The 23905-nt window shown below is 39.9% G+C and overlaps 1 protein-coding gene across 1 annotated transcript in view; it reads right to left on the reverse strand.

The window, feature by feature from the left end:
- The window catches only part of col27a1b (collagen, type XXVII, alpha 1b), an 87511-nt gene that overhangs the window by 17068 nt on the left and 46538 nt on the right, over positions 1 to 23905 (reverse strand). The window contains exons 13-36 of the mRNA XM_084729048.1: positions 23113 to 23166; positions 20756 to 20800; positions 19850 to 19903; positions 19547 to 19591; positions 19281 to 19334; positions 18827 to 18880; positions 17155 to 17208; positions 16968 to 17021; positions 16834 to 16887; positions 16696 to 16740; positions 15551 to 15604; positions 15277 to 15321; positions 15071 to 15124; positions 14288 to 14348; positions 13962 to 14056; positions 13435 to 13488; positions 8876 to 8929; positions 8383 to 8427; positions 7285 to 7329; positions 7041 to 7094; positions 4860 to 4913; positions 4719 to 4772; positions 2829 to 2882; positions 2509 to 2562 (exon numbers count right to left, since the gene is read on the reverse strand). Coding sequence (XP_084585174.1) covers positions 2509 to 2562; positions 2829 to 2882; positions 4719 to 4772; positions 4860 to 4913; positions 7041 to 7094; positions 7285 to 7329; positions 8383 to 8427; positions 8876 to 8929; positions 13435 to 13488; positions 13962 to 14056; positions 14288 to 14348; positions 15071 to 15124; positions 15277 to 15321; positions 15551 to 15604; positions 16696 to 16740; positions 16834 to 16887; positions 16968 to 17021; positions 17155 to 17208; positions 18827 to 18880; positions 19281 to 19334; positions 19547 to 19591; positions 19850 to 19903; positions 20756 to 20800; positions 23113 to 23166 — 1290 coding nt within the window. The remainder of the gene's footprint in view (positions 1 to 2508; positions 2563 to 2828; positions 2883 to 4718; positions 4773 to 4859; positions 4914 to 7040; positions 7095 to 7284; positions 7330 to 8382; positions 8428 to 8875; positions 8930 to 13434; positions 13489 to 13961; positions 14057 to 14287; positions 14349 to 15070; positions 15125 to 15276; positions 15322 to 15550; positions 15605 to 16695; positions 16741 to 16833; positions 16888 to 16967; positions 17022 to 17154; positions 17209 to 18826; positions 18881 to 19280; positions 19335 to 19546; positions 19592 to 19849; positions 19904 to 20755; positions 20801 to 23112; positions 23167 to 23905) is intronic.

Here is a 23905-nt window from a genome sequence, read left to right on the forward strand (position 1 = left end):
GCTTCACAAGTCGAAAATAAATAAATACAAAAATAATAAACTAGCTTCACTGAATTAAATAGATCAATGAGGGGTCTGTCTGTGTAACTTTTTGCAGAGGCTGGGGGTCATAACAACAAAGCTTTGGTCACCCATATTCATGAATTTTGAAAGTGAAGCCCGATGGCGTTATGACTCTCTATGTAGGAGTCACAGGAGCACTGTGAGATATAAATAAAATCTTAAACCGATCCAGTATTCACACCCCACAAAGTCCTGAGGCCAGCACATGAGGGATGTGAGCGCTACAGCTGGCTCCACATTAAAGTCCTGATGCAGCCTTCTGAAGGAGCTGCAGTCTCTACAGTGACCGCTTAGGCATGTAAACAGAGAGTTACAGTCGTTTAGCCAGAGTGACACAAAAGCATGACTAATTTCTTAGAGAGACACAGCAGGCTGTAATTTGGAAATATTTCTAAGATGGAAAAAAGAGAATGTCACAGTGACCTGTTAAACTGACTCAGCCTGAAACCGGGCCGGGATTCAGCTGCACATTTGATACTGTGTTATCAAGATTGATCATGAGGATTTCAGGTTTGTTGCAGTTTTATTGAAGGAAATTGTCAGCCAACCAAATCTTCACAGCGGGCAAGCAGTTTTGGAGATAGTGAACAGTGCAAAGGTGCACAGTAGCAGGGCCTGTGTGTGTAACAAGGATAAAAAGCATAAGGCTAATGGTCCATATGACAATAAAAACAACAAGACAGGACCAAGAGTTGGGCCCTGAGGAACACCATTTATTTATTTACACTGTTAAACATTGCAGCCTGCTGCACATTAGTGTCAATAGTTCTTGGCATTTCTCATTTGTTATTTTCTATTTCCTCTTCTATTTCTATTGTTTCTATATGTACATATACATGTTTGCTGCTACAGATTGAATAACAAGGCACATATTTTTACATACCTATGTGTATAGATTTCTGTCATACTATTGTTGTACTATTATTATAGCAGAATGGACATTTTGTATATACTTCTATTTTCTTTCTCTGCGATGTATGTTTCTATATTTTTCTGTTTTTGAATGGGAGCACCTGTAAAGTGAGCACTTTCTCCCTGGTGGGAACGGTGGCTCAACCTATCCTTCCTGATACAACCCTGATAGAGATTTATTAACGGAACAGTTCACCCCAAAATCAAAAACACATATTTTTCTTTTTTATCTGTAGTGTTGTTTATCTATAAGGATAGTTTTGGTGTGAGTTGCAGAGTTCTGGAGGTAATAGCTGTAGAGATGTCTGTCTTCTCTCAAATATGATGGAACTTGATGGCACTCATCTCGTGGTGCTCAAGGCACCAAAACCAAAAACCACATTTGAAAAAACGTCTCTTTCTAGAAATCATGACCCATTTACTCAAAAGAGTCCACAGAGCAGTTTATGTAGGAACTACTTCATTTATATGGTAGAATGAAAGTAGTCTAATCTGGTTCCATTATATTTGAGAGAAGGCAGACATTTTCATGGCTGACAAAAACTCTGCAACTCACACTACCACAATCTAGATGGATAAAGAGCACAACAGACCAGAGTAAAAATATGTGTTTTTGATTTTGAGGTGAACTGTCCCTTTACGATACAAACATGTCTCCTCTCTGAAGCAGCTGGTACTGCGGTTATACAGAAACACAGACTCACTTGAGTGTCTCAAACAGCCTGGAAACAAGAATTAGATATTCAGTCCACAACAGACTGCTGGAAGGAGGCAATCAATAATTATTAGAATCCTCTAATTATTTGGTAGATTTCTATTTTGACTTTCACCAAGTAAAACAACAATGAACCATGAACTGATTTTTATTCCCCTAACAGTTAACAGCACAAGCTGCTAATCCCTCCTCAGCTGCCGTTTTCCAGCCAGGAGCTGCGCTGAGGCCAGGAACCACTCAAAGTAGTTTACTCTCCTGACAAACAGAAAGTGTTCTGTACAACACAGAGCTGAACACACTCGCAGGTTGACTCTATTCTAATCCTCCGTGTTCTCCGCGCTCACATTTTACCACCTTCTCTCAGCCAAATGTTGTTTGTGGGTCGCTCAGCCATACTTCCAGCAGTTTGGCTCAGCTGATTCGGCTGCTTTTTGTGCTTTCCATTTTTTTTTTTCTCTCGTCACAATGCTCGCCAGACTTAAGAGCTCTCAAAATAGCGCCACTATCTGTTTTCACTGAAGGTCAATACAATGCAGCTCCAACTGTACAAAGGCCAGTATCTCTCAAACAATACTCCACTTGCTCTAATTACAATAAGCTGTTACAGTAAACAAGAGAGTTCACTGGGTTCACAGACAGAAAGCTTCAGGAAAGAACTAATCCATGCTGAAGTTATTGACAACAATATTATTTCTGGCCAAACTCCTGAAGCAATGTTTTTCCATTTACTGTAGACCGCTACAGTAAAAACACTTTTTTTTAAAATGATGTATAAATCAAATTTTAAGTTCTAGTGTGTCTTTTATTTTTGAACTTGCCTTGGCTCCATCAGGTCCACTTGTTCCAGCCTCCCCGTCAATGCCTGGCTCACCCTGATAGACAAATCATAAAATGTTATGGTTGCAGTGTTTTAGTGTTACAGTAGGACAGTAATCACAGGAAGCAAAAACAGATGTGTACAAAGCCACAACATTGGCAAAACTGTATTCGAATACAGTTGGAAAACAAATTTACCACTTAGTTTACTGCGAGTTGCAAGTGATGTGTCCGCTTTTGAAGATTTGTGAGGGTTTCTTAAAATAAATCCACTGCATTTTAACTCAGTGAGACTTCACAAAAGAAAACGTGAGACACTCACTCTTTGGCCAATCAAACCCTGCTCTCCGATGTTGCCGGGTAGACCAATGGCACCCTGTCAGGAGAAGAAGAAGAGACATGATGGTTGAGTCACTGGTGATGTGTTGTATCTCTTAATGTCCATTTGCTTTCACCATGGTTGTGTTATTGATGCTGCCTACTCAATAACAGACAGAAATATGGTAAAATATCAAGCATGCAAATGGACATTTTGAACACAGAAAACATTTTTTGCAAGCACATAATTTATCTAACCTGAAGAAAACAATAATTTCTTTTGATTATTCACAGAAGCGCACAATAACCTTTCTCAGTTTTATTTTGCCTCAATCTGCCAATAGGGAAACGGGAGCAGATGATTTCTAATACATCTGTTTCTGGGATTGTTGCTAACTCTGTGGATAGAGGCACTGTCCAAATGTCATGGTTTTTACAGCTTTGGTCACATACCTAGATTCATTATAGGTAGAATAAGTGGGATTTGTCAGTTGCTGATTGTAAAAGCACCAGAAAGATCATTGATTGTTGCATCTCATTCCCAAGTTGTCAAATAATGGCATTTTGTGTCGGTAAAGTATCCTGAGCGCAGCAAAATAATTCGAAAATGAGAAGGTACAGGCAGAGGTCTCTGCAGATGCAGCTGCCGCCACAAACTCATGATGCATCATGGTCGATGATTGACATGGATTATTTTTTATAAGTCTATGTACTGTTTTGAGGAAAATTCTGCATACTCTGAAGTTAGTCTCTACTCATGGTAGCTACCTCGTTATAACGTCCATCTAATAGAAGGCGTCACTCTTCCAGTGCTTCTCTACTTTCATAGTAACCATAAATCCTACCTTCGTTCTGACTGGAGACTAAATAGCCAGTTGCAAAATCCCTGCTACTAGTTTTCCAATTGGCTGAGATCATGGCACAATATATCTGTCAGGCTAAGTGAGCATGCAGGAAAACCTGAGTGTACAGAGCAGAGATGTTGAAAGACCAAGTGAGAGATACTGGCTATGTTTATATGCACACTATTTTTCCACTATTATTCAAAATATGGCAATGTTTGGAATCCAATACGGGTCATGTAAACATCATATTTCATTGGATATTCTGAATTATGCTTTATTCAGAATGGAGCATGAAGACATGTGGGATACATCAGTATTATTCGTGTTTTAGGAGCATTCTTTGCACAGAATTCTCAATTTGAGTTTTTACTGCAGATTGTGACACATGTCCTCTTGCCTGTTTACAGTCAGCTCTGCGTGTTGTGCAGTTTGTGATGAAAGACTTGGATATAAACAGGTTTTTGGATATGCGCAAATATTGCACCGTCAACCCTTTCAAGAAGGTGGTTGAGCAAATGAAAGAGAGAGGCTGTGTTTGCACGGTCAAACAGGTCCACCATCTGTGGAAAACTTTAAAAATCATATTTTGAGGCATCCATAATCAAGAGTATGCAGAGCTGCATGTAAATGAGAATATTACTGAAATATTCATTTTAATTAGCCATTTAGTAGGAATATTGTCTGTTTCAGAAAAAAGGGCAAAAAACAGAATACTTTGTGCATGTAAAAATAAATGTATTGAACACAGAAGAGATTTTTGTTTGCTAAAACTAAGTTATTTTTTAGTGGTAACAATTTGTCTACAAATTATATTTCATGTGCTTGTAAAAATCTCAGAATGTCTCATCTGTCTGTCAGGATTAAAGCCCAATCACTGTCTAACTTCATAGCCCCGTTCATGGCCATAACCATTTGCTACAATAAAGGCTGCTGTAATGTCATCATCCCACACAAATGTTCATGGTGTAAAACACAAATGTAATTACACATCCACCAGTCCACTGTCTCAATAATCAATGAAAATATTAACAGCATGCTGTCATCTTCACCTTCTCTCCAGGTTCACCGTAAGGTCCTCTCTCTCCAACCTTGCCTGGCGGTCCCTGTCGAAAACAGTCACAGCCTTTAGTAATCAGCGCTAACGTAAAAGTCAGTTTGACTTTTTACACCAGCTATGTGATCAAACTCACTCTCGGCCCCATCTCCCCCAGTGGCCCAATCGTTCCTGGTGGCCCTGCTGGTCCCTGAAGAGAAGCAGAGACATCCATAAAAAGGTTAAGAGTTCTTTCTAATCTTGGACAAACACCTCTGAAAGTGACAGTAAAGGCGGAAAAATGTGAAAAGAAATAAGAACCAGGCAGAAAGTGTGGATTTGTGGAGATAAGTTAATCTGCAGGGCTAAGAGCCTTCAAAACACTGAGCCAAAGCTTCTGCAAGTGATGGAAACAGGCCTGCTGTTATAGAGACACATCCAGGCTACAATAAAGCTGCCTCTCCAGGAAGGAGATGCTGTAAATCAAATTGTCTCAGACTCTCTACTTTTTTGCTTGTGTCTGTGAGACTTGGGCAGAATAAGAAAAAGAGGATTAGGTTGTTCAGGGCTTTTTGACCAGGTTATGGGTTTCTAGAAAGCGCTGAATAAAAGGTGTCAAAGTGGAAATTCAGAGTTTATATGCAGAAGAAAGGTGCACAGTAGGTGCTGCAGAGCCACGGGTCATTACAAATAATGAGACACTGTAGTTTCTGCCTATATTCTCTTTAAAGGGTAACTGCTGTACTTTTCCCATATTTTTGTGTCTAAGTGACTAATGGGGGCAACAATTTTTGAAATTGGTCCAGTATTCAGGGAGAGTGTAGCCATCAGAGATGAAACTAAAATACGACAGAATTCTTATGAGCAACTGTGGACTATCAATGTATGTTCACTTAAAATGCTTGTTGTGCCACCGACAGGCTCGGACTGTTATCAAAAGTGTCTGATATAGGGTGACCAGACGTCCTGAAAATTCAGGATAATCCTGCATAACAAGCAGTTGTCCCAAGTCCTGAATCCTGTCCTGTTTGTCCTGCAAAATGAACCATTATAGTAACAGATAATATGAACAAGCTAAGACGAGAGCTGTGAGAGCTGTGTGTGAATATCAGCTTCCCTTGAAACATGAAGGCAAAACTGCTGAAGAGACGTGACTTGGTGACACAATAATATTGACTAATGTTGCACTGAATGTATTGTGTATTTTGGAGCGCTGCCAAAATTGCTGCCAAATTGTCATGAATAATTAATAACATAACAGAGATACGCACAACAAGCTGCTGTCTATTAAACTGATTAGAATATCATAAATAACAGATTGTTGATATCACTGCGGGGGAAATTTGGGATGAGAAATACCTTAAAAGATGTGTTTGTAGCTTCCACAGCTTAATGACAATCCTATCTGCTGAGAAGACATTTGAAATGGCTGAAACATACCTGTGCATAATGGTTAATCTATCTTGCAGACACAACTTAATATTAATAACAACCGCAGGCTCGACTCCCACCTTTGGCCCATTTGCTGCGTGTCATCCCCTCTCTCTCTCTCTACCCACTTTCCCGTCTCATCTTCAGCTGTCCTATGAATAAAGGCAAAAAAATACCCCCCCCCCCCCCCAAAAAAAAAAAGAGAGAGACCTTTGTTTTTATTAGTAAGATACATTTGTTCTCACCAACTAATATCAGACTCCCTTTGCAGAAAGAGTCGTTTTAACATCGTCAGCATCATTCAAACTCGACAGTAACAAAATAAAACTCACTAAAAATATCTCGTCCCGTCTTTCCGCTGTTCCAACAATCACAAACTCTGGTTGTATAGTCAAAATAAACTATTTATTTATTTATTTATTGTTGGAGCAGTGGAAAGACGAGCCAAAACATTTTTGGTGAGTTTTATTTTGTGTCTGTCGAGTTTGAATGAAGACGACTTCGTTAAAATGACTCTTTGGCGAGAGCGATGAAACAGATGTTTCTGGTTAAACAAAATGCATCTTAGTCTTTAAAAAAAAGGTCTTCCTCTGTGGGGATTCTTTCCGTAGTGTTGTCAGACACATACAACAACAATCTGAGCTTGTCTGTTGTGTTGTATTCCAGTGTCATGTCTGCTAGTTCACCCCTCAGTTACTTTCAAAAATTGTTGGACCCATTCGTCACTAAGATACACAAACATGGGAAAGTAAGGTCCAGGTTGAATATACCAAAGTTATTGCAACTGCAAAATTTTACATAATCAAGCCAGATGGATTAAAACACAGAAAAAAAACACACATAGTAGGTCTTTGATATTTGGGTTGCTTCTCAAATATTCATTCACGTAGGTAAATAATGAACTCACTGGCTCTCCTGCGATTCCTTTGGCTCCTGGAGGTCCCGAGGGTCCTTGAATACCCTGGAAATAAAACAGCCGTTTATAACACACACACTACTGCTATTCATGCAGATGCTGAACTGCTGCAACACCCACTAGAGTAACAGTGTGTCACACAAGCCTCTCTGATGTACCACTGTTCCCCAAAATGAGTCCACCCCAAAAATCAAGACTGACCTAAAAGAGACCTCTGTTAGCCCCAATCACTTACTGGAAATCCCTTAGGCCCAGCTTCACCCGGCTCGCCGAGCTTTCCCTGCAGCAGGACGACACAGATGGAAAAGTAAGTTCTGTTCTCTGAACAGGGATTTCAGGTGTTGTTACACCGTGTTAAACTTATGGGGGGTTATACAGGCATAGTCAAGCATAAGACTGGGGCTCAGTTCACTGTCTTTAAGGTTTCACATAAGAACAACAAAAGACAAAAGAACGTAGTGATTATTGAACATTGGGCTGCAGGTAATTATTATTTTAATCATCTGTCAATTGCTTTTATTGTCTAATCTTCAAATTAAAAAGAAAAAATAACAAGTTGTCACAAGTTAGTAAGAGCCAAGATTTCTTCATATTATACATTTATGTCCTCAAATTGCTTTTTCCCCTGTGTCCCAACAGCACTCCACATCCCAAAGATTCAATTTACAATGATGTAAAACAGAGAAAAGTAAATCGCATTTGAGAGAAGGGGAACTGGAGAGACTGGAGAAACTGGAGAGAGTGAACATTTGGCCCTCTAGCATGATAAATTATGTAAAATTAGTGGTGGAAACTCACTCAATACATTTACTCAAGCACTGTATTTAAGGACAGTTTCAAAATACTAATACTTTAGGGGTCGACAAATTATCAGCCTGGCCAGCTATCAGATCCCATTTTCAGCTTTTTTTCCGATTATTGGAATCAGCGTTTGTTGAATGTTGAGTTATATTCTAATTTAACATGCTTACAGGCATCTCAATGAAGTTTTGTAGAATGAAGATTTTCATTTTTACTGCAAATGTATTTGTATCAAATATTGGTTATGGTTTCCTTTATTACTAATAGTTGGTATCAGTCCTGAAAAAACATATTAGTCGATCCCTATACTTGAGTGTTGCCATGTTATGTAACTTTATACTTTATATAGAGCTTAGTAACATTAAAGTGATGCAATTTTTGAATACTTACTTTCACTTCAGTAGGACTTTAACTGCAGGACTTGAACTTGTAATGGACATTGTTATATTGCTACTTTAACTGACATCTATTATTTAAATACTTCTCCCAGTTCTGTTTGGAGGGGAAAGTAAAGAAGTCCAGTTTTCCTTACCGTCTCCCCAGGGAGGCCTAATTTTCCTGGTGGACCATCAGGGCCCTGCGAAGAAAACATCCAACTCAGTTAAAGGAGCTCTCTGAAATCCCCCAGAGTTAAAATGTTCCCGACTGCCAAGCAGCACCATCAATATTTTAAGACTCTTTGATTTAAGGTTCTGTTGTTAGATTTCTATTTAACAAAGAGTGTCCTCTAAAGATTCTTCAGATGTTAAAAATAGCTAATAATTACAGTCGGCTGAACAAGGCTGCTTGTAAAAGTTCTCATGATTTTTTTCAAACATTAAGGAAACTTGGGACATTTTGTTTACCCCCACTTTCCGTGGGACAGATTTGATGTGTGCAATTAGGAAGTTAAAGGCCAGACATTCCTCTAAGGCAGCTTGGCAAGCGACATCATCGATCCGGAGCTACAAACTTGAACTAAATCTAAGACTCTGAACCTGTTTTATTAGCTGTTGTCAACTGTGACTTTCTGCCCATGTGCTCACCTTCACTCCAGTGGACCCTTTGTCCCCCACTAGGCCATCAGGACCCCTCAGACCCTGTACAAAGAAATAAAAGTTGACACTGATTTATAGCTTTGGAAAATTTGGCCTTTAATAGACCTGAGGCACATGTTGTTTGACATATTAAGTCAATGAATTAGGACACTTAATCTCCATTTTTGTCATCGCTATTTAATGGAGCCTGGGAGGCACTTCTCTTGGTTTTATTGTGCACTGTGGTTTAGCCCACACTGGATGAGACGGCATCAAAGATTGTGGTGATTTTGCAAATACTTGGCATCTGCAAAGTAGCTCAGAAGCATGCCCAATCCGCACTGTGTAGACTTTGTCCCCGTCTTTCCACCATCACACACAGTGGTAACGCCTGCACACTGGGGTTATTGTAAAGAAGCCTTGGGAAAAGGTCACGAATCCTGCAGCTGATTCATCCCTTCCATTAAAATTGAACCAAACTATTCATTAAACATTAAAGGAGTGACTAACTGGGTCTTGCCGTATGTTCATGTAAGCATCTCACATAAAAGTGATTTAAATGGAGCCAGATAGGAATGCAGCTCCTACCTATAGCATCCTATACAAAGCCACAATTCCATCAAGCAGCGCAGTTCATTACACATTTTACAAGACCTTCATTTAGAGTATATTGACATTTTGTGCTCAGTGCTTTAGGGGGGCAGCACTGTCTGAACAAGACAAGAACAAACTGGACTAAATTGTTTAACTGGGTGGCAAGATAAGTGGGGAACCAATGTGCAGAGCCACTTACATGACAGACCAGTACACCACAAGATCATAGCAGATCCACCGCACCCTCTATGGCCTGAATATACACTTTCATCTTAGCTTATGTTTATATGTTTTGTTATATAATGTGCTGTCATTCGTGGTTGTTGATGTCTTTTTATGCTCCTTGTGCTTTGCCCTTAGGGACAATAAAGGATTTATTCATTCATTTGTTAGAACGGTTCTTTTTACGTTTTCATTGGCAAAAGTTGGCTGGTACCAATAGAACCACTATATTCTGTCCAGTTTTTTTCACTACTCCTCTGTTGAGGTTCCAAGCCAACTAAAACGCAGAGTTAAAACACAGCAGACCACTGATTGGTCAGAGAGAATCAGAGCAACCAGAGTCGTCTTGTTGTCTGCGCTCTGATGTAGGATTTCCCAAACTCTCCTATTTTTTTCAGCAGCCTGCATCCTGTACTCAAACAAGGCTTGTCTCTTTAGATAAATAACCATATACCAAGAAGAAACAGCATGAATCATGTGGTTGAGTGAGTGACAGAGAGTGAGTGGCAGAAAAGTGAAGGTGAATGCAGAGCAAAGGCATTAAGTTGTCAATCTGGCAGTAAATGTACAGTGTATGTTATAGTTTGTCAGCTAAAAAACACTGCAGCTTCTCAAGTCCAAGAAAAATGTTGTTTGTTGTTTTCCAACTGCTGGAAAAGTGAAAGGAGTTAGCCTCAATATCAGACGACCAGGTGTGTTGAGAGACTGAACTGTGATTCCAGCCCTGAAGCCCCTTTAACAACCTACATTTACATTACTGTGTGTAGTGGAAACACAAATCTATTGTGTAGTGACACTTACGTAATTGTTTTAAAAACATCTTGAAAAAGCACAGCTAAAACTGCACGGGCAAATTTGAAATGACATCAGTCCACTGATGTTTTTTTGGCGTGCAAAGCAATATTGGCTGTATGACTCATTAAGATTGGCACGCTTTATAGTGCAGACATTTACCAACTATCCTTCCTTTTCATAATTAGTTTTTCAGATTCATTCACCCGGAACAGGCACATTAGCTGGATGTGCACACATTTTCACTTTCTTTTAAAGTGCACCAATTTTAGGGCTTTTTACTTGAAAACCCCAGAGTTTAAAAGATGGTAATGACTTGCTTACATGTCTGAGAAATGCATCACATTAAGACTGAAAAACTTGTTTTATTCCGAGTCAGTCTGGATGTGCACATATGAGGTTCAGCTTTTAAACAAAAATGATGGGTTGACATGATGCTTTAGCATGACTAAACCTTCTAGAAGTAAAATTCAATAAATTATCAAGATATAAGGGCAAACAAAAAGTACAGTAACACAATTGGACACATCGTCCAAATAGCTGTCACTACTTTTCTTGGAATCCTATGTTTCATTTATTGTGCTGCACATATTGCTTTCACTCCCTCCAGGAATAAAATGCATATCCAACAGAATAAAGCTATTATCTTTTTTGGAGGTAATATGACAATTTTAAATAGCAAACACTGGGCACAGTAACAGGTTATTACTGTTTTTTCCCCATTCTTGTTGACAGGGAATGACTTCAGATGGCATAATAAGAAGACTGGTGTTTAATCATACTGGTCTTAATTCTATATTCCAAAGCCTTGATGTAATTTTCAGCTATTATAGTTATTAAATATTACATTTGTGACTGCTTGTGATACCAGGGGAGCCGTGTAAAACCAATCCACAGAATGAAATGCCTTAATTATACCACTTATTCATGTTAGATCAATTATTCATTTCAGCCCAATGATCCCGCTGTGCAACCAAGGGCTATTTTCCCAAAGTAGAAAACTCAATTATGGAAAAGCCAGCCAACGCTGGAATTATCTCGAGTTCATGGCAGACAAAGCAACACTCATACGTTTCCATTTACAGAAAATTCAGGGTGTTTTATTGTATGTAGCAAGATGTTGGGAACATCTCCCTTAATCTTAGAGTAAATGTGCTTTACTGATACATATTCAGATACAAATTATTGCGTCAATATAGAGACATAATGTGCAATATGTTTCTTAAAGGTTGTTCTGTTTGTTGCTAAACAGTTCTTGGTGTGCTGTTTTTGTACTGCACGTCTACTGACGTGTTCACCACAATCACAAAGCAAAGTTTTCACGTGGTGTGATTATGTACAAAAGACAATAGTAGGGAGAACACTGTTAATGTAAATGCCTTGGGGTCAATTCTTAATGTAAACATTACTATTTTGAATAATTTACCAAGTTAGAGAATTCCTTGTACAATTTACAGCATTAGTTCTCTGAAAATCTCTTTCATAACCAAGCAAAATTGGTATTCTAACTAAAAATATCCCTAACCAGATCAATATGGAATCAAGTCGAAGCAAATGAAATCAGGACCTAGTGAACTGAATCAGATTGATTTGGAGAATCTCGATACCCAGCCTTGGGTAAAAGAGTCAACATTACCTACAGAGATAAAAAGCCAAGGGGCTGAAAATAAGCGTCTCCACAGGAGTGTCATGTTTCAACCACTGCTGATCGGAGCTGGAGCGGATAAATAATTGTTAATTTGACCCAGGGATGACTGCTGATTGTAATACACAAGTTCAAGATATTCGCCTTGAGAAAAAAAAATTGAGGTGCATTGCAGAGTTTTGCAGCGAGTGCGACACAGAACTTCTGAGTGTCAGGGAGGTCTGGAGGAGAGATCTGAGGGCAGTGATGGACCTTCTGGAGGAGTCACGCTGTATTACGCTCCGATGCAGAGCAGTTTAGTGGCAGGAGAGCTCGCTCTTTACTTTTTAAACTTTTGGGATTAAAAAGTGGATTTATCTTCACTCTCACTTCTCAACCTGTCTGCAGCACCGAGCTGCGGAGGTGCCGACCTCCACTGTCAGGTGTTAAGATGTACCGTAATGAGTCTCTCCTCGTCCACGCTGACTTCTGACAGGAGAGCAAATGTATTTTAATTCATAAACGTCCAGAGACGAGGGGAGAAAAAGAAGAGAGACTGGAGGGGAATAACAGAAAGGTCCGAAGTCTTTGGTGAGTGTTGACTTCAGTCAGAGGCTAAACTGAACACAATCACACAGACACGCACACCCTTGATGCCTGCTGTTGCTGGCTAGCTTACAGTCAGTGTGTTCTGAGTGTTTGTGTGAAAATAAACACTAATGATCTTGAGGTCAAACTTTAAAATTCACTTTTTCTGTGTGAACATACCACGGAATTTAATATTCTGTGGATGGCTGAAGTTGGATCTCTACTTTGTGCTCTTTCTGGTCTGTTCGGTGAAGGTGACCATCACTGCTAAGTACTGAAATGTTTCACAGTTCCTCTTACAGTTATTCCACATTAACTCTTGTTGCTGCTGCTTGGGATGTTAAATACATGACTTCCTATACAGCAAAATTATTTTTGCCAACCAGCAAATACAAAACAAGACTTAAAACCTGCTCAATGCTAAAACGAAGATGGAAACACAGTCATAATGAGAGGATGTCATGCTGATGTTTCACATCTACCATGTTATGGTCGCCATCTTATTTTAGCATGTTAGAATGACAACATTTGCTAATTAGCACTAAACACGAGGGAATGGCTTTAGTTTTGCAGGTATTCAGCAAAGTTTTGGACAAGTTAAAATTTTTTGGGGATCATCTGACAGCTGTTGACATGTTTCACTCTGGGCCATAGCGGTGGACCATCTCATATTATTTGTTAACAGACAGTAGTTACATGTTACACCTGATGGTTATATGATCTTATAATATAGATTTCGGTGACTTACCCTCCTGCCTTTTGGTCCTCTGACGCCAATGGCTCCCCGTGAACCAGGAGGCCCCTGAGTGTGTATGAAAAAATATTTTCTGAGTTTGACGAGGATACAAGGGACAGTTGTCTTTCTTTCATTACAAACAGTGGCGATTTGAATGCAGGCACACAGAAAGCACAGTTAGATCTGCCACAGATTAAAATATCTTTTTTTCTCCCTATTTTCTATTTTAACAGGACTCAGCAGTTTACTTTTTAAAAAGTTAAAAAATCATGTGCGTTATCAAGGCTGCTCTTTCAGTGGGTTTATAGATGTTATGATACATAATATAACCTGTAGGACATATGTCATTACAAGTATGGAAGTATGGATGCAGTGCAGGATTATTGTCTTTTTTGGAATAAGAGCAATACCAGAGTATTTTATGCATGTAAACAGTCACATGTCTGACCACACTTGTCAGTTGTCACTGTTGCTGTGTAACAATAGTAGTAAAACAGCCTGGTATTAAGTATCAGACAGGTCCAGTTATGTCTACACACAGGGACAGTACATAAAGCTATGACAGTAATAGTAGACTCACTGGGATCCCTTCTGGTCCAGGTTGCCCCGCCTCTCCAGGTATTCCAGTGTGACCCTGATGGATGCAACATTATGCAAATGATATCAACATGATTTTTCAAGGAAATCTTGAATGAGCTCTCAGATTTCTAACAAAACTGGCTGACCTTGCGTTATCTGCCTATTACATGATTATTGTTTAATCACTTAAATCTGTCTCTCCAAACAGATCACATCCCATTCCCTTATGAGATATACGTAGAATTGAATGATGCCCCCTGGTACGAGAGACGGGGTCCAGACTTACTCCTTACCATCGGCCCCGATTCACCTGGCGGCCCAGGGGCACCTGTTTTCCCACGATCCCCCTGAGGAAACACAAGCCACAATTAGAGAAACACAATAAGTAATATAAAATAATAAAAAAATAATATTTATTGCAATATTAAGAAAAATGGGAAGAAGGTTCTTTTACTAGAATTTGGTGTGTTAAAAAAAATAATAATATGAAAGTAAAATAAAACTAGTGGCAATGACCTGAGCATGTACTGAATGTTTGATTTATGTATGTGCAATTGCAAAAAAAAACCCTCTGCAACAGTCAGTAGCAGTCATTTTATAAAACAAACTAAATAAAATCAAATAAAATAATTGATCATGTAATATAATGGTAGATAGGGTCACAGTCCGATACTGTATCAAGATGTTTTTAATTGCAATGCTTGATAAATTGTTAATTCCCTATTATTGATCAGTCTATAATTTTTTTTTAATGTCAGAAATGAAAGTCACAATTTCATAGAACCTTTCTGAGTTTGTCTGATCAACAGTCCAAAACTCCACGGTAATTTATTTTAAATAACATAATACAGAAAAAGCAGCGTATCGGAGCATCTGAGAAGCCGGTACCAGCAAATGTTTGAAATATTTGCTTTGATAAAAGACTTAAACAATTAACTGGTTATCAGAATTGCTGTCCGTTGTTTCAGCTGCTACATCAGCAGAGAGCAGTTTAACAGATTAAAATGGATGTCGGACAACAACAATTTGTGATCAGTGCAAAGTCTGACAAATTGAGACTCTTGCTAACCTTTTCTCCAGCGATGCCCATCTCTCCGACAGGCCCAACAAAACCAGGCAGTCCCTGAAGAAAGAGAGAAAACATGCTGTCTCAACTGTCTTGCTTGCACTGAAGTTAGATTTCTCATAATAGGCTGAAAGCTTTGGGAGTCCCACACAACAGACACACAGCGAGCATCAGACAGGAATCAGCAGAGAGAGGGACAAAGCCTTTACCCTCTCGCCAAGCTTTCCGACCTCGCCAGTTATCCCGGTCTCGCCCTACAGCAAAGCAGACAATTAGCATATCACAAACTTATTCATGCCTTTCGTTTTTAGTCGAAATCAGTTGAAATGTGCTCAGAGGCCCGTTCCCCTGTGGTAACGGAGAATTAACATCTAATTTACACATATTCAGATGATACATTATCATAAAAGAAAGCCGGGGAGAGGATGTTCAGTTAAGGATGACAGTGTGTTCGACGGTGGATGTGCGACTAGTAGGTCTGACCTTGAGTCCATCTGGGCCTGTCAGTCCAGGGAATCCTTGCCTTCCAGGCCTGCCCTGAACAGAAAGCAAAAATGACACAGAGAAGTGTGCTGCATATACGCACAACAACAAACAAGAAACTCTGTATCTCCTGTAAAAAAAGGTGCAGTCTGCGAGTCTGCCGTCCCCTGAGAGGCCGCAGCGCAAAACAAACCAGCAACTGATGCCGGAACAAAAACAGCCCTTTAAGAGACTTAATGATCCATAAAACAAAGAGCCGTTTGCAGCATCAAAGGCTTCTTATTACTCACACAAGTCATCGGGTCATTTTTTGTGTTTGTTTGCAGTAATCGCTTGTGGGTTACACTTTTGGGAGATGGCAGACTGGAGTCAACCTTTGCAAAAAATAGTTTCATTGGAAAACTCTCCTCTATTGTTTAGCCTGGGATGACTCCAAATAAACACTTTGTTTTGGAGCGAGATAGTTATTGTGAACTTTTATTTAGACTGCAGAACAGTTCAAAGGCATCCTATTTGTCACTTATTAAATCCTAAACTTGGTCTTTCTGGGCGTCTTTACCCACTACACTCTACGTTCAGATACTAATACAAAAATATTAACAATAAATGATGCTAGTAAAAAAGACATTAATCTATGTATGATAGAGATATTTGAAATACAAATAACAAACGGGGCTATTTGAGTTATTTATGTTTATAGAGGCCTTTGATTCAAGAACTTGAAGTGCACATTTGACCTCTTGAATACATACCAGTATATGAAGTCAGGATTTAGGTTAAAATGAATCAATCATCTGACCCAACTATACATTTAGGTTTGACATTAAAGACAGCTGCTTTTGTTTGTGACTGTGTGTGATTTACTTTATGATGAAAACAGCATAGCAATTTGCTGACCAATCTGGTACAGTGAACAGACAGCATCCGACAGGAAGTCTTTCAAAACAGCTTTGGAACAATAGACACCAGCCAGCCAAGAGACTTACTGGTCATATAACTGGTCATAGTTATTGCTCCAAAGTTAAAATTAGGTAGAAACACACGGTGCGCTTATGCATAAGTAAGTATTGCGGTGTTTTGTGTGGATCCTTAAAGATAATTGTGTTGTTGTATTTTCAAACTGGTCTGATCCAGTCAGCACTCACCTCGGGTCCAGCAGGTCCAAATGGCCCAACAGGTCCCTCATCACCCTGACAAAAAAAAAAATCACAATAGGTCAGGGGGAGACACAAAGAGCCCAAAGATCTTTTATTTATTTTCCAGATATATTCAGTCAACCCCACCTGAAGGCCAGTTGTCCCTCTTGGACCTGGCAACCCTCTGGTCCCTTGCTTTCCCTGTGGATGAAACACTGAGCGTGAACTTTCACTTCATTCCTACTCACTGACTCTTAAGTGTTAATGTCAACTCAGCTAACCTTGGGTCCTTCAGGGCCATTTTGTCCCGGTGGGCCAATGTCCCCTGGAAAGCCCTGAGGACACGACAGAAAATAAACCTCAGCTTCATCACCACAAAGCAGCATAATTTATGCATATTGCTGTATACAGTATAAATATAATTAATCTAGTCAAAATACAAGTCTTAGTAAGTATAATCTGTCCTACCTCTGGGCCAGGAGGGCCAGGTAAACCATCAGGGCCTTTTTCACCAGGTTTCCCCTAAGAAATTTAACAAATGATCTGTTATCACAGAAAGATCAGAAACCTCAAAATAACTTGAACCAAAATGACAATATCACAGCCCAAATTCACTAAATCAGTTCTCAGACTCAGGGTCACAATCCAAAGTGGGTCTAAGACCCATTTTTATGAGTATTCCATTTCATTTTCCTAAATAAATTAGAAGAATATCATTGTTTTTTGCTGTGCAAAGCCAAAAAAAAAACTCTGTCTGAATGAGGAAACATCGAGTGTGACTTCTGTGATTCCCTCATTCTCAATCAAATGTCTGACGTTGAAACAAAAAAAATACAAGGAAGAGTTAATGTTAGGAGGCCTCGGTGTGTTTTATGTGGAGAGGTACTCAGTAAAGAGAGCTTGAAAATGAACATGTTGAACAGACATCTCCAAATGAAGCATTCACAGCATGACAACTTAAAAGAATTTCTCCTGTTCAAAGAGGAGACTTTTAAAGAGACAGTGTTTTGACAGCAGAAAAGTAAGTCAGTTATGTTGTTGGTACTTTTGGGTCTGAAGCTGAAAAAGTTTGGGAACATCTGCATTAAATAGTATCTAGGCAACATCATGTGATATTTTACCAAAACAATCCAATATATCCCTGAAAAAAAATATATAATTTTCTTAAAGCTTCAAAATTCACAAGCGTTCACAAGATAAAATCATTGTGGCTGAGGTATGATTGTAATAGGAGAAAAGAGCTACATCATGGCACAGATCAAGCAAGCCAGAGCGTGGGTTTTCCATTTTTCCATGCAACAATCTCCAATCACATCAGGACACACAAGATCACACAAGTGCCAAGTTTGGTGGATGAGTCTTACTGCTACGGCAGAATGGCGCCCTGTTTCTATGACACAGTTTTGTAGCATCCATTTCTTAAACAAATGTTCTCCTACACACATGAGTACCTGAAGTTTGCTTTTGTGTAAATTTGAAGATTTCCACACACTTTTCATTGTGACCACTGGCATCTGTTCTGACAGCATCTTAAGACTCATGGCGCAATGCAAACTACTGCGCTTTCTGAACCACATTTGCATGTGAAGCAGGTAAGGAGAAAAGTAGAAACAGCCTTCAAAATATTTTTTTAAAGAAGCTGTGTCTACTCACAACCTCATCTGTGCTCCATTAGATGGAGGGTAACTTAAATGATCACTCAGGTAAATCCACACAGTGTTTCACACACCGAGAACATCCAAGCAACTAAAACAGTTAATCATGAAAAGAAAAGAGTAATGACCACTAACTGTGCACTGGCACTAATAACTACATCAGCCCTTATTGGGACAGACTACAACAAATGTCACATCATCATAGTTATTTATTCAATGACAGTGAAAACTGTGATGCAAAAATGATCATTCCCACTAATCGTGAATCATCACAACCGCAATATCTGTCAAAATAACCATAATATGATTTGTTTTAACCATATCCTGTAGCTCTATTATGTTGTATTAATAGCCTGAATGTACCTGCATGCTTGTGTGGGATTTCCATGCCAGAAACTCTTCATGTGTCATCAACAATGGAGATGTTGCTAATCAACAAACTGTTTTTAACTTTTGTTACTCGCCGTTAGGAGGATAAAAAGTACCTGTGGTCCAGGTATTCCACAAGGACCCGGCAACCCAGGTGAGCCACGGACACCCTGTAACATAAACACCCAGCTCAGTGTAAACAAGTCGACGAGACAGACACGTAAAAAAAACACAATCACATACATGAACACGCTGATTAGACACAGAAAGAGACCAACCACATCCCTGTGATGAGAATAAAAGAAACGAGAAATGGACTGCACTTCTATAGAGCAGAACAAGGTGCTTTCCCTGAAGATCTCATTAACCAATGTACACAAACACACAGATGGTGGCAGAGATACGACGCGAGGCGCTGATCTAATCATCGGAAGCAATCTGGAGTTCAATGTCTTGCTAAGGGACACTTACTTTGACATGCAGATAAGAGAAGCCAGGCATCGAACAACCAATCTTATTATTTATGGATGATCTGCTGTACTACCTGAACACAAACAAACACACACAAACCTTGTCTCCTTGGAAGCCACACTCTCCTGGCTCTCCCGATAAGCCAAAGTCCCCCTGAGAAAACACAAAGAAACATGAAACAATAATGTGACAATTATTCAATCAACATGCACCACAGGGGCACTGGGTCACACAAGTCTTGCATTATGGCTTTGTATTATTTGGAAGCTTTCTCGGGAGATCTGAGGTACAATTTTGCGATTTATCACATCTAGCAGTCATGCATACTGAAGATTAGTAGTCTGAGAAAGATATATGCAGATCACCTTATCACCTTTCAGTCCTGGCTCCCCAGAGTTTCCAGGTACTCCCTTGCAGGCAAAATAAAATGTAAAAGAAAAGATGATTACCGGGCAGTCCTGGTGTTTCTCTATTCACTAAGATTTACATGCTCATGCTGTGGAATAAATGAATCTTAACAACCACGTGTCTGGTCAAAGTGAGCTGACCTTCTGCTTGAAGACATTCTGGTTGAGGCCAGTCATGACATTACTAAAATGTACCATATTTGTACTGTATTCATATTAAAACCAGACAGACAGAAATAACCAAAAAACTGTATCATTCACCTTGAGTCCTGGTGGTCCTGGTAAGCCCATAATGCCAACAGGTCCCATGTCTCCCTGAAAACAACAACACACAAAAAAAAACATATTTAGAGTGCTGAATGTCAAGATAAATCCCCAAAGCCTTAAACTCTTAAAACTTATGAGGTTTTTATATCACTCTGTAGCTTCCCAGTTGTGTTCCTAATGTATTCAAATCCAAACATTCAAATTTCGATCTAAACACATTTGTTTTTGCACCAAAATAACACTTTCAAAGCCCTTATAAAAACATTTTTCCATGTGGCTTGACAGTTTTCTGCATGCTGACACTGCAACATATAAACCCCAGAGGTTGAGAGCGGGGATGGTGTCAGCGCTGTAACCTACGTCACTGCTTTTTGCTCATGGGTGAGTGTGGGTTTCCATTTGATAAACCGGGAAAAGAAAAACAGAGTCGTCCTTTAAATGATAATCAAATTTCAACCTTAACCCCTGTTTCTATGTGGGCATATTTTATTTCAGAACTGCTACTATTATCAACTATAGCAGGGAACTGCATTAAAATTTTCTATACTATATATGACACGAATCTGCATCTTTAACAGGCAATTATTTTAATAATTTAACAGAAGAACCCAAACTTCTCAACTGTTATTTACAGACCTTTGCCAAACAAAATACTTTGAAAACTCCCGGATCAGGCAGAGACCAGGAAATAGAAGACGTCTTAGATGACCTGACATTCAATGCCAGCTTTTGGCACACTTTTTGATACAGCAACGAAGTAAGGAATCAAACTTTTTAATACAGCACCAGAGTGACAAATTGCTCTTCCAAAGAAAGGAAAGAGACAGAGGGACTTAAAACCACAGAGAAGACAGGGAACCAAAGATGTGAAATCAGTGAGAAGAATGCAACAAGACTCACAATAAGACCAGGGACTCCACATGGACCAGGAGCTCCCAGTTCCCCCTAAGAGGACAAAGAAAGACAAGTAAATAAAAGATGCAACGCTCACAGTCAGACAGAGCTGTAGGGGGAAGATACAGAAGAAAGCTTACAGTACATTTCTATATTTTGTTTGTTTACTGGTGTTTTCCTCCACTGTTTGCCTGAGTAATCTTTTTCTCCACTCAGCTGAGCAGAGTGAGTGAGCACTTGGCACTTGACACACAGAGAGGCTTGTTGTCTAAATGATCTACCCCTCAGCCACATGCCATGCCCACATCCTCTCTGAGCTACGCTTCCAGTGGAGAGATGAATGACACGCAGCCCAGTGTGGCCTTCCTGTCGCCTCCTCTACTTCTCTGGTGAATGAAAGGAGCTGAATTCAGCCAAATGGAACGTCCCCTCGTCCCTCTGGAGGCAGAGGAAATGAGGCCTGGAGGAGGCTCTCAGAGGTCAGCCAATCACAATCTAACACTGACCCCGTCAATCTCGGGCAGCGAGGGTCAAACTAAAGCAAGAGGAGAGGCGAGTGAAATTGCTGATGCTGCCCTCATATCAGTACGGATTATGATGGGTGAGTGAGCTACTAGCACAGATCTGCCTCAAAGTCAGTCCTGCGCAGGAATAAAATGTTCTTGCTCTAAAATGATTTGCAGATAAGCCCAGGCTGTAAAATTTCTGACTTGACGGAGATGAAAGAAAGTCAAGTAGCATTTCTTTTATTGTGTCTACTTTTTAACAAGTGTATTTTTTGGTATTTGTAAACCACATTGTACTGCATTTTTATAGGAAATGTGCTACAGTATGAAACCCAAACTCCTCTTCAGGTATTTTCAGATTTGTGATTTTGCAAGGAAAAAAAACTGCGCTTGATAACATACTGAAAACCACTGTCTGCAAAAAAGAAGTGGTTGTTTCTCATCTGCATGACCTTATGGTCTGTAGCGAGACAGCAGTGGGAGACTGATGAAAATTATAAGTTTGAGGATGATGAGTGGGACAACATTTTAGACAGAATCCATTCCTCCGTCAAAGTCTTTTATCTGAAATACTGACAATCTCACTCACAGTCAAAATTCATTCAGTGATATTGGAGTAACTCCCATCACAGCGGTCTAAAAAAAGTTATTTCCTCTGTTTCCTCGGGAGAGTTTCCTCTGTCCTGTCAAGTTTATAACTACACTCTTTAGCCACTTAAGTATTTGGAGTGAAATTTGGAGCAGTGAGATTAGTGCATGCATGGAAATGTTTAAAATGACTGAATGTAGTCTCTCTAATCAGTCTTTAGAATTAAGTAGAGCAGCACAAGCTTTCCAGGTGATTTATTTATTTATTGTTGTATTGATGCCCATTTTTTAACATTTTACTTTACTAAATAGAGAGGCTGCTTTCAGTTATTAACTTAGTAATGTTTCCATGCATGCTTTAATGTCACAACAGTCATGCTGATGTGCCTTGTGTGTAAATGTGCACAGCATCTTTCTTAATGTGCACACATTTCAGCCTATTTCTCCCACCTGCAATGTTAATTTTTATGACACAGCCTGCCCGACCCACAGGTTAACTGCAGTGCCCGCAACACAGCAAGTGGGTCACTGCAGCACCCACGTTCCCTTCTCCAACTTGTCGAATCAGTCATCGAAATAGCAATGCGCCAGATGCAGGCGCACCTGGTTTGATTCATGTTACGCCCAACATACAACCCTTCACTTTGTGCCCACATTATGCACTGTTTTGACTAGCGAAAGTGGAGTTGGACACACCCTAATGCACTTACACCATGCAATACAGATCATCTAAATAGGGCCTGATCTTGAAATGATTATTATAGTTATACACGACAAAACAGAGTCAATTTCAATTTTATTTGGAAGCCATTTCTCTCTCTTCTGCTCTCTCAGCACTGGCAGCTCACTCTTCTTCTAGCTCCTTAAATTTGACTCGCTCTCGTCTAACTCCATGAACCTAAACCAACCTCATACCATCAGGCAGAGATGATTGTTTTTTCTTTCTGGTTGTTGTTGTTTTTGTTTTGCCTTAGGTGTGTGGATTTTTTCTGTTGTAATAGCGTCTAAATCAGCTGCTGCTGTCAGGGTAGTGGGTGGGAGGGGGAAGAGGTGTTATATGTCAAATCTTTGTCAACTAGTGGTATTGCTTGTCTTCTCATTTCCATAAAACAATAAAAACAAAGTTTTAAAAAAGAAATTTGCTACATTAAGTTTGAAATCTGGTGAAATCTCAGTCAGGTGTAATGATGAGGACATCATGGATATGTGACAAACTGCATTGTGCTAAAGGGGAGTAAAGGGTGCATTTATCGACATCATTTCACTTACTGGGTTCCCATCAGGGCCGGGAGGTCCCCTCTCACCAAAGTCACCAGGAAATCCCTGAATAAAAAGAGAAAAAAGACAGTCAGGTCACTAGAGAGGAGCGCGCGTGTGTGTGTGACTGTCAAAATGCCGATTTGGATGTTGAATTTATTGATATGTCACATGATTTGTCAGTTATCACACTAAACAAAATAAAGTCAAGTCATTTTTATTCAAAAGCCTGATATCACAAAAAGGGACTTGTACAATCTGTACAGCATACGACACCCTCTATCCTTAGACCCCCAAAGTGTTTCCCAAAACAGAAGTTTTCAGAGTAAAGCCAAGCAAATCCCATCAAATGTGTTCCCAGCACTTCATTCCTGGGAGACCGGCAGGAAATTCCACGGCTGAGTGTTTCCGAGCGACCGAGTGTCTGTGTGTGCACGCGCTGGCAGGGAGCACTCAGCAGCCCGCGAACCAAAACCCCCAGGACTTGCCTAAATGGCTGAATAAAGCTGCCTGGCCCAGGAACTGCTGACTCTGGCCTTTTTTTTGCTTGGTGCTCGTAATTCCATTATGGAGGCAGAACAAGAGATGTGATGCGGCCGCGAGGCCACACGCTCAACGTGTGCTTGTCAGTGTGCCAAGGTCAACATGCAACCCACCAACCGCACATCACGGCTCAGCACTCGCCTACAGAAGGAGAACGATAAATGGCAGAAGAGAGGAGGGATCTCTCGTTCTCTGTCAACAGGCGTAGAGGAAAAGATCGAGTGAAAGTATGAGGACCTCAAGGGATGGCACAGATTGTTTG

The sequence above is a fragment of the Lutjanus erythropterus genome, chromosome 10 (genome assembly GCF_056507025.1).
Source record: "Lutjanus erythropterus isolate fLutEry1 chromosome 10, fLutEry1.hap2, whole genome shotgun sequence".
NCBI classification, from domain to species: Eukaryota; Metazoa; Chordata; class Actinopteri; order Lutjaniformes; family Lutjanidae; genus Lutjanus; species Lutjanus erythropterus.